This window comes from Vollenhovia emeryi, unplaced genomic scaffold (assembly GCF_000949405.1).
Source record: "Vollenhovia emeryi isolate VEMERY1.0 unplaced genomic scaffold, V.emery_V1.0 DF939183.1, whole genome shotgun sequence".
NCBI classification, from domain to species: domain Eukaryota; kingdom Metazoa; phylum Arthropoda; class Insecta; order Hymenoptera; family Formicidae; genus Vollenhovia; species Vollenhovia emeryi.
Window position 1 is genome coordinate 707,916 of NW_011967183.1, and position 15,624 is coordinate 723,539.

At 46.3% G+C, this 15,624-nt stretch overlaps 1 protein-coding gene across 2 annotated transcripts in view; it reads right to left on the bottom strand.

The window, feature by feature from the left end:
- Positions 1–15,624, bottom strand: part of LOC105562809 (MOB kinase activator-like 2) — a 30,015-nt gene that overhangs the window by 11,675 nt on the left and 2,716 nt on the right. The window contains exon 1 of one of the 2 annotated variants that reach the window (XM_012013891.1): positions 6,096–6,527. The exons of the other annotated variant lie outside the window; for it this stretch is intronic. Coding sequence (XP_011869281.1) covers positions 6,096–6,244 — 149 coding nt within the window. The 5' untranslated portion in view covers positions 6,245–6,527. Of the gene's footprint in view, positions 1–6,095; positions 6,528–15,624 lie in introns of those variants that run through there. 2 annotated transcript variants of the gene reach the window in all.

The following is a 15,624-nucleotide window of genomic DNA, read 5'->3' on the forward strand; positions in this document are numbered from 1 at the left end:
AGAGAGAGAGAGAAGCGCGGAGGGCGCGTGCGAGGGTGGCAATGCGACGGTGGTTGCGCCACCACGGCGGCGTGCTCGGATCAGCTGTGAGTCGGGTAACACGAGTCAGCTGACTGCCGGACGGACGGCGGGCCGCGCGCGCGTGGCGCGGCGGCGAGGGGTAGCGGCGCCCCGACTCTGCGACAATCAATATTCCGCTCCGCCCCCGCCCCCGCCGCTGCCGCGTAGCTCGCCGCTACGCGCAGCGCGTTGTTCTCTCCCGCATTCCATCTCCCTGTGATCCTTCCCCCGCGTCACATGTCGCTTTGTATCCCTGTGCCGCGCGTCGGTCCCGTATCGATCGGCTTTACGCGAGATATTGTTCGTTAAATCTTTCATTTCCCCGCTCCGGATGCTTTCAAATGCCAAACGAGCGCGCGACATGATAAGAGCGGGAGATCACTCGGCGACGAGCGCAGGACGCGCGCCCGCGCTCAACGTTTCACGCTCTGACTGATGAAACAGGCGCTTCCGCTTCTGCCAAAAATTTTCGTCGCCTTCATTTGACGCGAGTGATCCGTTTCCGGGATGTGTAATCTTTCGAAGATCAAAGAGCACAGAAAATATCCCAACAACCGCATAACTTTTTCGCCCCGGGTGCCCGAAGAAGCGTGTGCCCCAAACGACTGCGATACGTCTATTTTCGTGCCGAGGAATTACATTGAAATGGTCGATGATGCAGCACACGCGCCTTAAAATAGCAAAAAGAAATAACTCGTTCGTTTTGCCATCATCAGCGTATGCAGCGAGAATGACGATACGAGACCGATTCACGGTGCGAAAAGAGATTGCCATCTCCACAACTGTTTCGGACAATAAAAGCCTCTTCAACCGTGAGAGTGATCCTCAATGGATGCTGAATCAGGGGGCTCTTCCCTGTTTATCACGAGAGAGACTAGCCATCAAACATGATTACGCTCGCGGCAGAGATAAAGGGAGGCGCTGTATCGATAATTACCGGGAGATTATCTGGCAGATCCGGTACGGTAATCCACGTCGGAAATTATGGCGCAAAGCGCGCAAGGCCCTCGAGATTAGACCGCACGGTTTCCGCGTCGAGTCCTTTAACGAGCAAAAGCCAGCGAGATAACGATTGAGGCTCAAGGACAGAGATCCTTGCGGCCGGGCTCCTGTACTTTAGCTTCGACAACGCAGAGCGCCCGGCAGATCGCAGCCATGGATACGGAAATAATTATCGGAACGATCGGCGAGGAGATCGGGGGATAGGTCGGGGGTTGGCGCCAGGCGCCATCGGAGCGACTGGTTACCCTCTTCTCCGGGATTACATCCTTACAGGATGCGGATCGATGGACGGACGGACGGACGTCGGCGCCTCGAAGGCGCCTCCGCGTGACGTCACGGCGCTACCCCATCGACAAACATTTCCCTCACGTTTGTTTACCCCCCTATATCATGCGTCACCACTCCCGCGAGGGCGATTTCGCCAAGGCACTCTCGCGGGCTGCGCATCTCGACCTCCGTCCTTGTCCTCGAGACTAGGCGTCGCAAGTGGCGGTCATAAAGAAATGCAAAAATAACGTTTGACGCGGAGGATGAGAAACGAACGTGACGAAAAATAGATAATTTTGCTACCTTAGGCTAAAAAGTGACAAGTGGACAAAGTTACTTTCGCTCTTCCAGATTGAACAAGTTCCGCATTGCGCGTCAATCGGACGCTTCCTCCTCGCACAATCGACCGGCGTGCGAGCGCTTCCGCTCGGACGGAGGTTTTCCTGTCTTGCGGCGTGTGTGGCACGACAGTTTGCGGTTCGTCCGCGGTTTCCGCGAAACCGGCCTTCTCGTCGCGTCTCGCCGCGCCTGACGTCTCCTAGCCGGAAGTCCATTAATCGGTTCGTGTTTCGCGTCGCCCACGAAACTGCCCCTCCTCCGCGTACTCGGAATGAAGAGCCGCCAGAATGAGGACGCAGAGAGAATCCTTTTAAGGGGTTACAACTCTCTAGAGCCCCAAAGAAAAGCCAATTTTCGCTGATTTCTTTTCAGAAATATAATAAACGTAAATGAAAATCTGTTTATTCCTATTTATTCTCTATACTTTGAAGTATAAAATAACTTTTTATAAATTTTTCCTCAACAAAAGCGCGGACGAGAAAAATCGCAACGTGCATTCGCGATTACGCGGACGATAGTGATCGCCTTTAGCGATTGATCGATCGACAACGCGATATCGGAGCAGGGCGGACACGCTAAGTCAACTATGACGCCGCGAAAAACCCACAAAAGGTGTGAAGGTAACAGCCGACGGGTGATTTCTTTTTACCGTGACATTGTCGCAATGTCAATGTCGGTACGCTAATCAGCCTAATGAAAACGTGTGATCCAATTCAACGTGTGCTCGCCACGCGACAGAAACTGGCACGCACTCGCGAGCGAGATATTCTCTCGTCGATCCGCCGCGCTTCATTTCGCTTAGAGCCAAATGAGCCATCAACGGCCTCCCATTTCGGGAATAAATGTCACGCCATTACTTTGATGTGTCGTTATCACGCACGGCGCCACTGTGATCATAATAAATCCCGCGGTCTCTCCCGCCTCCACCGTATAACATTAAAATGCAGATAGCAAAAGCGCGCGCATCAACCGATCGTTCTTCTGAAACGTGATATTTTTCGTATTTCAAGTTTTTCACAACCGCGACGCATTTCGATCCTGAATGCGCGCCGTTTCTTCTTAACCCAGGCGTGCAAGGCTTACAAATCAATGCCTGCTCGGCAAACGCTCGATCACGGCCGATTCCATATCTTCAACTGGACATGGCCGTCATTAAAAAGAAACGAGGTCGTGTCGTCGGCGTCTTAATTCTGCTATCGACCTAAGCGGTAGATATCGAAGTATAAAACTTGCCCATCCAATAGCACTTCGCTAAATGCAAATATTGACGTAGCCTTAATCGTATGCTACGCTACGCCGTCGGAGTTCGGGAAAAGACGTGGATGTACAAAGTATTCCTGAAAAATACGATCTCCTTAAAGGAACCTGTTCGCATGATCAAATAGAAGAAAACGAGAAGATATAAATGCCGAAAAAGTTTCACTTTTTTTCTTATAAATTTCTTTAAACATTTAATGTAAAATATATGTACATTTCCAGCATTGCGACCTTCTTTTTTTTGTGTGGCCTTCCCTCTTTCTCATTTGTGTGCGATCGCCTTAACAATCTCCCTCAAGGAGACCACTTTTTCTTCAAAGACGCGGCAAAGACCAAGTTCTATTAGCTGTCCACGCATTTGAATCTTAATTCGCCGAGACTTTTTAATTTTAAGCCACCTTGAAACTTAAATATACTCCAGCGCGCTAATTAAGCCTTCGGCAACTTTGCCGAGAAAACATCGACTGAAATTTTATTCGTAGAACAAAATACCAATGTCTTCTAACGTGCACGAGTATATAGGTAAGGATCGATAATTGATCGCAGCGATGTTTGTCACGTAAGTTCTGTTCAATTGGAAATCTAATTTACGACTCTTTGCGAGGCGATTCGAGACTAACAATCATCGTACGTGATCGCGCTGGGACTGAATTATAGTTTCATTTCGAAAATGCTATCGCAGCCGCCCGCTGCGTAAACGGACGAAAGCGGGCGAAACGCGTCGAGTCGCGAGGCTCGGACGGCCAAAAATCCATAACGAGGAAGAAGAGAACACGTCAGTCCGCGTCAGGAAAGTGGAGCGTTTTGAGACCACGCGCCGTCCAGCGTGCGACGAAAAACCGGTACGGCATACGAGGATCCTCGATGAGTTTCGAAAGCCGCAAGAGCGGCCCGGCCCCCTTTTTAACCGCGACGATCGTGGGGGGACACGTGCTACGACACCGTCCACGTCACACGCGTCCGCGTAATCACGTTGCACGGATACGCGAGCAAAGTCTGATCTACAATGTTGCTCTTTGCGTCTGGAGACGCAAGAGCGTTATCACTTTGTAGCCAGCAAACACATTTAGTTTCAATAATCGAGCTTTTCAGTCGACACTGGCCGGCCAATGTTTTAATACAGAAAATTTTTTGCAAGAAATATTACCTCAGTCAGGGTTTGAACCTGGACTTCCCTGCTCTCCAGGCGGGCGTCTCACCAATTCGACCGCATTTAGTTTCGTGCAATTTTGACAAATTGGTACAATCGAACATTGTTGACCAACTTTTTAAGCATATTTGATCTGCTTACACATATAAACAGAATGTTTCTGATTGCAAAGAGCACATTGTAGATCGGGACCGCGATAGGACAGAGTTGAAGTGGCTGCGAGATCTCGTCCTTTGAGGAGGAATTGGTTCATTTTCAAAAGACAGGAAAATATTCGAAGAATGTTCCAGTATTAGATGAATACAAGGTTCCTGTATTAGACGAATTGTACTCATCTAATACGGGAACATTCTTCGCATTTCCGTCTCCGTGGGTTTTGAGATTAGTTGGACTACAAAGTCGTTCTCATAATAGAACTTGTCTGCGAATGAAATTTCGATTTCGAGGGAGAAGATATTACCACCCGACGAAGCTCTCTTCTCGACGTAGCTTTCATTGTTTTCTAAATACGCTTTCGAGATTAATTGAAACTTCCGACTACTAATCCTCCACGTGCGATAACGCGAATCCTCGAAATCGTAGACAATTTCGAAAGTCCCGAGATATTATTTAGCTGACGATTGTTCAGCGCAAGATAATGTCGCTAAATACTGTACGTCATTAAAGTAAACAGCGAGAAGCAGGCTGTGTAAACTGAGTCTCCTGCGAGAAACAGTCGTTCGACGAGACAGTTTATTGTAGCCGTATATTCTTGCAGTTTCTCGTATTTTCTCCCGAGATTTATTTCGTAAAATTGTACGAGAGCAGCCATTCGCGTTTCATTCGCGTCTCTCAACATCCCGATACTCGTTCACCTCGTGGCAAGAGCATATCGCCTTAGACCTTGTCGAGAGAAGTAAAACCCGCAAGCTCTCGTTCTTTCATAGAAACAGCTTCGCCGTCTGATAAAACGGTTTTTCGTGTTTTCGCGGACGGCCTTCCGAGCAGCCTTCTCGTATCCCATTTACATTTTTTCACCGCGATATCTCACGCAAACAGATGTTGCGAAAAGGGATATACATTTTATTCCCAACCCTATCGCGTCTTGTGAGAAAGGTGTGACCAGAATGCACTCCCCTTTTGTCCGACAGACGTATAAATAATGCACCGTCGTCCTTCAGCGTGCACGCGTTTCGTAACGATATAAAAGAAACAAACGAAGGAAAAACGGAAGACGTTAGTACTGTTAGTAATAATTGCGAGCGTCGTTACGTTGCGATGACGCCAGTCAGTTGCCGAAGAATAAATTGAAGATAATTGCGTTAGTTGTTCTGTGCATTACACTTTACGTCGTTGAATCGTTAACAAAAGTCCGTATATCAGCGATAGCAATGAGACAGCGTATCTTTAGCTTTTCAGACGGAGATAACGGCGACTTATTTAAGTCGAAAGACAGCGGCGTATGAAAAGACGTTTCAAATGACAACGCATTCTTTCGTGAAATACAATGATTCGCGGTGAGAATCAACCGTTTCGTACGGTGATTGTTTAATCGTGACGCATCCTAGATGAGAGAGATTTTTGTTATGTGAAGAAATATATCGAGAAATCTCAGATTTTCATGGGCCTTAAAGTTTTGGAAACGTGAGAATTTTCTTTCGAAAACACATACAATATTTGTCTCAAATCACGAAATCACGAAAACCTATCGACTTGCCCCCTTTCCATCCAAAGCGAAAGATAAACTATCGATAAGATACGCCGATAACTGATTCACTGTAAAAAGTGAAACGGTTTACATTTCGCGATACGACCGACTTGCTAGCCACCGTGCATCACCGACAGGTGATCTTGGGCGAGGCAAATTATCAGCGCACTTTGTACTCAACTCTGATTAGATCTCATGGGAACGGGAGAGAACGCTAACGCTATCACCAACACCACCGGCCACCATACCGACGCGCCGTCGTCGGTGTACACGTATAAGGACCGCTGGTTCAGCGTTCGTCGTCGCGCCGGAGCAAGGCAAGCAGAAACTGACCTGCAGAAACACGTGACAGTATCCTCGACGTCAATGGAGAGCGACGTCTCGATGGCGGAGTACTTGAGGACCTTCCTATTCCCCAGTCCGAACATCGGGACGCGAGCGCGGCGGTACCAAGGAGTTGCGGGTAGGTGGGCCTGGGGCATAAAACAACGGAGAGGGCAGAGGAGGAAGAAGGGGAGGGAGAGCGGGAAGATGAGAGAAAGAGGAAGAGAAAGAAAAATATATAATATCTGCTCCGCTCCGGTTGATTGGTCGGAATCACTCGGCCGGCCGCTAGGCCAGCAACGGAGCACAGACTGACATAGCCGTTCTCCAGGCAGCGATCAAGCAGGCAGGCAGGCAAGCAGGCAGACAGGCAGGCAAGCAGGCAGGCAGGCCACCGTTCGCCAGGTACCACCACCGCGCGATCGTCTACGTCGCGGCCGTCCTCTCCGCCGCCGCCGCCGCCGCCACCGCAACAGATAGAGAGAAAGCGGAAGAGAGAGGGGAAGACGCGGTTTATATCGCCGTAGGGGGAGAGGGTTCCGCCGTATTCAGGAGGAAGCGCGGATCGGCAGGAGAGAAAGACGGAAGATAGTACCAGGGGCTTCCTCTGGTCAGACTATATCAGAATCGCCCCCACCCCTTTCCTCCCTCGTGTCCTCGTCCGCGAGAGCGGACTCGTCATAATGCAATTAACGACTGACCGAGCCGAAACCGAACAAGTTCTCCTCGTCTATTGCCGCGTTGCGACGCAACGCGAGAGATCGCCCGATCTCGGATTCCCAGTTGAGCCTCCGTTGTCCGTTCCTCGTCAGGGTCGTTCGCCGCGGTGAGCGCCCGAGAAAAAGAAGAGTCAACAGAGATGTCACGAGAGAATTAACTTGGACCGAGAGCGATAGAAGCGAAAGAGTATAAACTAAAGTACAGAAGCCGTTGCGCCCCGAAGCAGAAAGCAGCCGCCTTAAAGGTGTACACTCCGATAACGCGAACGCACCTGTGATGTTCGGAAAATGTAATAAAAGTAAATTCAGATACGATATGCATGTGCGCGTGGCCTACGTATGTGAATTATAAAAAATTTACGCGAGGCGCTCATAAATTATTAACGCATTGATAAATTTAAATCTGCCTTATAAGTAATGAAAAAAAAAAACGGCCGAACGCCATCGAAACACAACTGCGTGACACATGTATGCCTGAAAATTTCAACAACGAGTCAGTTTTGACCCAATTTCCCTTGTCTCGGAGGGCTAATCAATAAAATACATAAAGGTTTAATCGCCGACGAGTCGCTACTGGACTGCTTCTTCGCTTATTGGCTTCATGTCAATATGCCTGTTTGCTATATAGAAACAAATATTGGACACTCGCGGGCGGAGGCGAAAGAGCGTTTCAAATCAAATCGGTAATTGAAATATAATCCCGCGTGTAAATTGCAATTTTCGGCGGGCTTCCTTTCAAGCTACTTTCCCCTAAAACCGATTGCACAACGGGAGCGTAGGATTATTTCGCAAATGGGGAGCTAAAGGCGGAATATAACGTTTCTACTAATTGCGACACTGCTAGTGCTAATCTTGATAGTGTATCCGGACGGGCTCGGGACGTAACCGACGTATAGCTATACGTACAGATTGCTACACAACACATGACACTTAATGTATTCCATCTGTGCGAATAAATATATGACACTGGTTCACGAGTTTCGCATTGCAAATGTGAAAGGTTAAGGCCATTCGGTGCGTGCGGCACATTTTCCTGCGTTTGAGTCCGCTTTCGAAACCGTTCACCCTGCGACATCAATTTTTTACGCACAATCGACTCGCTACGACTATATCCAGGAGTATAATGGGCTACTCCGTTTTTAGCGAATCAATCATCAACGGTAGGAGTCTTTGGCAAGTTTGAAAACGATAAGGTTACAGGGGAAGAAATGCCAAAAGAAAAAGGGTAGACTTGATAGACCCCTTTGATCTTCAGCATTGAACGAATTTTTATTTCAATTAGAAATCGAGTGTCTTGCGAGCCTAAATTGGGTTCATTATCCACTCGAGTTCCGATTCTAATTAAGTCTAAAATAAAAACTGAGGCATTGAAACGAATCACTTATTATTCCCGTGCATCGCTGACCCGCGATTTATCGTCCATCAGCGAAAATTAATCGTGTTTACAACTCGCGAATGGATAATGCGGAAAGAGTGTGGTATCACGTGTACGCGATCGGACGAGTGTAAGTTATCGAGAGAAAATTTCGCCGGACAAGTTGCAGGCCAGACGGACAGTACGCGGTCTGAATGGCGAAACGTCGCGAAACGGACCGGCGGTGGAATTTTGCTAAGAATAAAGGCGGTAGTCAGCAGTTGGGAGATAAATATCGATGCTAATTACGTCGATAGCGAATAAATATCGAGGTGCAGGCACGGCCGTCTCAAACTGGCCGATATACCGTCGCCAATTGCGAGCGAATGCTACAAGGAAGCTATTATTAGCGCGCGTTGGATCGGGAAACCTGGCGACACGGATGACGCTTAAATTCGACAGGCTATCGATATTCGTATCGACTCGCCGTCGAGCATCGTGAGCGGATCCAACATTTTGTATCGAGCCCAAATTCTCGGGAAATACGGAGAATTGTACGGCGAAGGGACGACGAAATGGAAATTACATTTTTAAAAGATAATCCACGATTCACTTGTAAAATATTCATACAGAATTCTTTTCGTCTTTCACGCGCAGCCTAGAAACGGCAACACTCTCTCTCCTGAAACAACGTGTAAGGCTGACAACTTAATCGCGCCAAATTTCGCGCGATAAGCAGCTCGCGATAGAATACCATTATCGATCTTCGTCGCGCCTTAATAACGGCCGATATCGTTTATTGATAACGAACAGCGGTTGTTATCCGGCGGGGCGGGAGGATTTCGCGAGGCCGATTATCTTCGCTCGCTCGCCCGTGAATCGCCCGACATTTCTCCGTTCACGAATATGCCTCTGCCGACGGAGGACGTCGGGTGACATTATCGTGAAAAATGAGTATGGAGATAACGAGGGTGCGGATGAATGTCAAGTAAACGCGACGTCGACCTGGGCATTTACAAACCGCGGCACATCCTTCGGGAGTCTTTAGGTAGTCCAGAACGCGCGAACAAGTGTGTCCCGTTAAAATCAACACTGTAGCTCTTAAACGACGACATACGTACATTTCGACACGATTATGCCAGAGGGATGTGGAAAAAAAAACTTCAATTCCGGGGCGTCATTATTCAGCAATTTATCATCGTTTGACGGCGCCCACCTCTTTTTCCCCATCAGCTGATTAACTCCTTACAGGGCGGTGAATCAAAGTGGAAAAACGGTAATAGAGTGCTAGAGCCACGCGATTGAAGAAATATGAAAGGCTAAAATGCTTTATTAAAGTTCTTTGCATGCATCATCAAAAACTGGAGTATATATTCTAATATCTCGTGCAACCGATTGTGAATCTAAAGTAAACTTGTTGAGCTTGGCAAACGTGCTCCTTGGCCGATTCGAAGTCTTCCCTTTAATAAAGCCTCAATCGAACGTTCTCTTTTTGTACCTTCTTAATTCTCAGCGTCAAATATCGCGAGCAATTGAGCAACTCGAGCGAAAAATCTGCTAAGAAAAGTCGCCTTGGAACTGTGAGCGAAGATTAATTTTTGAAAGAATGAGGATTAATTCGCCCTTCGGATGTCGGGCTTTATCGCGATGTTCACATCAATTTCATCGGCGAGACTGGTTTATGTACCTAGCTTTACCGTCATTTTTCGGTATGCACAGCGAAGGCCTCGATAGCACAACGGAGCGTTGCGGCGATATTTTGTGATAAACGCGATAACTCTGTTTACCCGGAAAAACCGGCGAGATGCTCACGTGTAATCACCAGTGCACCGGTTGGCAGAGTTGCCGCTATCGTAAAAAACCAGCGATAAAGTGGCTGCTATCGTGTGAAATAAATTAGTGGGCGCATTTAAGTAAACGACGTTTTCGTTCGTTCTCCTTCGCTATTCCAATGATCCAGATGAGGATTATTTCGAGACTCGCGTTAACACTAAGCCAGGTGAAACTGGGCAAACCAAACGTAAAGTTACAGCGTAATAAACGTATCCGCATGTAACTGGGACAATTCCCATGAACGCAATCACTTTTTCAAAAAGTTTCAAAACGTACTCGCGGGTCTCACGTTGTCCCAGTCTTTCGAGTCTGACATTATTTTGGTTATTGTATTGTATTATTTTTATAAACATAAGTTTTTACATCAGTGGTTCGTTAGCCCCTTTTACGTTATTTATTAGATTTTTTTTTAAATTCAAAGCACATAGTCTACAAAACAGGAAGTGACAAATTGGAAGATTTGAGATTTCTCATTAATACCGAAAGAAAGAAGAAGGAAAAAAGAGACGTCAATCTTGTACACTATGTTGGTCGGATTTAAAATTTATATAAACTAGAGACTGCAAACTTTGAAGTGCCTCGCGATAGCGTACGTATTGCGGCAACTATAGTCAACAAGTAAATACATATTTGCGTAATAAAACGCACGCGCCTTACACCTTACATCTTTACGCTTTGATAAACTTATTGCGCCGCACTACGTACTGTATTGTTTGAAAAAAAAAGTTTCCCCTCGTGCTTTATACCTCGATTGAGGTAAAATCCACGTAAACGATTAAAAATTAATAAATCGTGTTGAAATATCTGTGAAACTCTGGAAATTTGTTTGATATTAATTGAGCCGCAATACATTTGACATTGTTAAACGATATTATCGAAGTAAAAGACCGCGTGAGAGCCGCGGATAAAATGGATTGACAAGGCAACGCTTGATATTCCGAACGTAGAAATGAATATATTATGGGCACGTGTTTAATTCACTCAATAGACGGTTCTATTGGCATACTTATACCTAATTTACCTATTGTTTATTCGCTCGTGCCGTTTGTATTGCGGTGTGCGTGTGTGTGTGCGTGTGCGTAATATCGATATAAAATTATGAACCGAAGACGGCGAGAGAAAAGAACATACACTTGCACATCGATTTACTGGTTCATGATATTATGCAATCTGAAAAAATTTGTTAAGCACAAAATATGCGACGCCACGTTGAAAAAAAAAGGTAATTATCGACATGTGTCGGCATAAATATTTAATATATTTTAATGTCGTGTATTCCTGACATTCTAAATTAATTCCTTCTGCCGAACGACTCGTCTGATAACAGGATGTTGTTCAGGCAAGTGTGAGAGAATTCGATGGTTCGGAAAACTAGTATTTACTTCTCCACTGCCTCTTCATTACGGAAGACAAGCTGCGCCGAGTTGCCGTAATTTTTCAGCCGGTGATTACATTGATTAATCACGTGGGATAGACATCTTTATGAGTCACGTCACGCACACGTGTAAACACCTTTCCTACGCTCTCGTCAAACGGATTTAAATTTACCAAATCATGCCGTAATCGAGCAGATTAGCATCGTCCGCAGGAACGAGCCAAGTCCCAAAGTCACAAATATCTCTTGAATTAATCCAAAAATTGCGTGACCTCAGGCAGGAGGTTCTTGAGACGAATAGCTCAACTATAGGTAAACACTGTAACTTTGAAAGTTGATAAAAATTTCAAGGCACTCTTGACCTCGAATTATTCATTGGCGGTTCATTTGAGATTCATCTTACAAAGATACGTTTTGGTTTATTTATCGTCCGGTTCTTCCGGATACAAGATCGAGCTTCAGATGCAGGCTCGAGTAGCTCGGTTCTCCGTTCGCCGTTGAAACTTAAGCACCCATATATCGTCCCGATACTTTTCTCCAGAGTCCTCCAAGGATCGGGGGAAAAATCGGCACCCGCGACACATCGCGTTGGAAACATCACGTCACGAACGTTTTGGCGAACGCGCAACCGTGCGTGAATCACCGAGTAAGCCAATCGCACGACGAGAGATCGAGGTGAGTCATCGCTACGTTCGGTTTCGCGCCAGCGAACAGAGACTTTGTTCGCTCGCTAGAGACACTCGGACTGCCGTTTCCAGCCAAGTATAAATTATAAATTAATGGCGAGACCCTGCCCTTTGAGCTTCAACGAGCGGCAATGCGAGCGGCATCGAAACATCGCGTGTCACAGCTCGAAAAGCTACGAGAAAGGATCGCGTGTCACGAGGGAATCGAAATTTCTCAGCGAGGAAAAATCCTCTACGTCCACTTTCCATTTTTCTTGGGATATTTTGCAAAATCCAAAATATTACATCGCAGTTGGCGCGCGCGAGATTATCTTAAACAATATGCGTCCAACGCTCACCGACCCTTGCGAACTGATAGCACGATAACGATTTACACGATGCAGCGACGTGTTTACGCTTTTAACGACATCCGTTTAACTCCGATGGCAGATACCGCTAATTAAATCTTCCCAAGCCCAGAGGAAAGCGTCTGAGGGGCCGGCGGCCTTTAAAGTGATATCATCGTCGAAAGAAATGCGCATAAAGTGCGAAACGTCGTTAATTTCCGAGAGTCGATCGATTCATCCGTTCTCGTTCGCGACGCGACTGGGAAGCTGACGATTCTACACGAGGAAACAAATGCGGGAGAGAAGTCTCTCAGTTTTCGAGAAAAACCATTTTCGCAATCGGCTTAACGAGTTCCGTATTTTTAAGCTCGGGTAATTTTCAACTTCCCGAAAGTGTTTTTCTCGGAATTGTTGAAATATTACGGAAACGTTTGCCGTGTTGAAACACGAGAGAGATAGAGAGAGAGCGCGACCTTACGAAATCGATTTGAAATTCGGCGAAGGCGGAATAAAACTCGCGCAATTACTCGGCGCGATTCCATTTCGCCGCGACGAGTGGAAGAATCCAGCGGCGCAAATTTTAATATATGTATAAAATAGTGTCACGAGGGGAAACCTTATGCATAAATTTCCCGGTAAAAAGCCCGCTCGGGGAGCTCGGCGAAGTGGCCCGCGATATCCCCGGCGGAATTGGTGCTGGAGGATCCGCTGTTCCATCATCGATTCAACAGTAATTGTAACGCGAATTCTTCTTACGTTATACGAGCGGTTCGCGTGCTCGCGAATTAAGTCTGATAAATGCGACTCCGTCGTACTTGATATCACCTTTGTTATCGTCGAGTATTATTGTACACTTAACGCTACGCAACGAAGAATAGGAATACGAGACTGCGAAAATAATATTTTCGTTAACGGAGGTAGATGCGCCGAGTGTGTTCAACCAGTTGGCAATCTGTCAAAATTTCTTTCCGCATACATCACGGTGTTTTTTTATTTAAACGCTGGATTAACGTTTGCCACACAGCGGTAACTACAGGGCCAGCGGCAATAGTAATACAATCGAGGAAAGTCCCCTATTATGAGATAAGATCCTAATATGGGATAGCGGGGTTTCCGTTTAATTAATAGGCACCGTCAGTTGATTTCACCATGAATTTATTGCCCTCGGGGCGAAATCTCGCGAGGGGTGAACCGCTCGCCAAAATCATGTACCCCAATGCCCGCTGATTATCTTATTTTATCTTTACAATGCCGCAGCAGGGCCCAATGCACCACAATGCCCTCGGCGGTTTACCCCTCGGAAGTCTGTTTAGTGGAAAATTCATCGTTACGTTGTGTTAATCATTGCGAAAAAAAGATTTGTCATTGAATTTGGGCGTTGAAAACCTGCTATCTCATATTAGAAGCCTATCTCATAATAGACGACGCTCCTCTATATATGCAATGCCTAGTAACGCCCGGTAATGCCGCAAATCTGTACACCACAGTGCCCTCGGCGGTTTACCCCTCGGAAATCTGTTTAGTGGAAAATTCATCGTTACATTGTGTAATTGTTGTGAGAAAAGATTCGTGATTGTACTTGGGTGTTGAAAACCTGCTATCTCATATTAGAAGCCTACCTTATAATAGAGCACTTTCCGCTATATACGTAAGGACGATTAATAATTATGTTATATAACCAGATTATGAAGAAATAATTACAATGGTCATCGTACATCTGTAATTGTAATAATTGTGTGTACTTGACTCGGGTGATTTCAAGCAATAAAGGATCGATATCGTCATCTAGTTGTTCAATAATGCAAAACAGATATGTATTAAACGTCTCACAAACGTCGCGATACATCGGTTTCAATCTTCGAAGGCTGAATGCGACAGTGACTAAAGCCATCGGCACACGACACTATTTTGCTCAACCGGATTGCTTACGAGAACCAATGAGGATGCGCGGTTTTAAATCAGGTGACTTAAGGCTACGTCCTGATTGGTTTTCGTGAGCAATCCGGTAGGGAAAATAGTACCGTGTGCCGTTGGCTTTAAAATCCTTTCTGTGTCGGAAATCTCAGTAGACACGTCACGTCTTACGTAAGCGAAGTCGTGCAGCCAGAAAACTGTTACGCTTCCGCCGATCGTCCTTTGGCGGCCGATGTCGAACTTCCCCTTGCAATCACCGAGGGAAAATCTGCATTTCAGCTTTACGCGAATGCGAGAGCAAAGGGGAAACCGCTAAGTAGTACGAGTAAACCGAGGCTGTCCATGCGACTGATTCTAAAGTCCATACTAGCCTTGATTGACGCTAAACGTGATTAAATGCACTTTCCTTCTCCGTCTACCACGCTACGTGGGGGTGGTCTATGCGGGAAGTCTCGCCGGAAAACGTTCTACCGATACGTCAATGTGGCGGAAAAGAGCTAAACGCTTTTGTCGAGCTCTCTCTATTGATATTTCCACATGTGTAATAACGAGTTTTCGATACGCTTCTTTTGTCCGACATGAAAAGGATCGGTTGCGACATTTTGCTTCCCGCCCCATAATGGATACTGAATTCACTTGGCAAATTTGAGACAACTGATTCAAATGAAGATGATTTAATTTCTCTGCCAAAATTTAAATCGGTCACACCGAGAGTCGCGTGGACTTGTCGTTTTTAATTCGAATATTCTCGCGATATTGAAATCCCGCGTTAAGATCGCAGGGTTCACGCAAGGGGAGGCTAGAGTGATTCTGCACTTTTTGCACCTTTCGTACCTAAAACTGTCGAGTCATGAAAACATTTGTGTAATACACAAATTATGTGGCTTTCGTGTACAGACCGGCGGTGTTGCACTAAATCAGAGAACAGCATGGTGTCACTGAAATTCTAGATGCAATAAGTGCAAAAGGTGCAGAATCACTCCAGCGTCCCCTTAAGATTTACAAAAGGGAGCATTTCGCTATTTATTTACATTCCTCGAGCTTAACGGACGATAATGGTTTGTTCAAGATTAAATATCATCCTAATCGCGAAACGTTGTTCAAACACACCGAAGAACAAACGTCGCCAGGTTTATCTAGCAAAGTTGTTTCGTTTCCACGATCTTAATGACGTCGACCACGAGATCAACTAACAATCAAGGGAATAAACGGAAAAACGGTGCGACGTTGCGTAAAGATGCCGAGAAATCGTATGCATACATCCTGAAACTGCGGAAGTAGATTCCCCGCACAAGAATATCGCATGCACCTGCCTCAGTGGTCGAATTGGT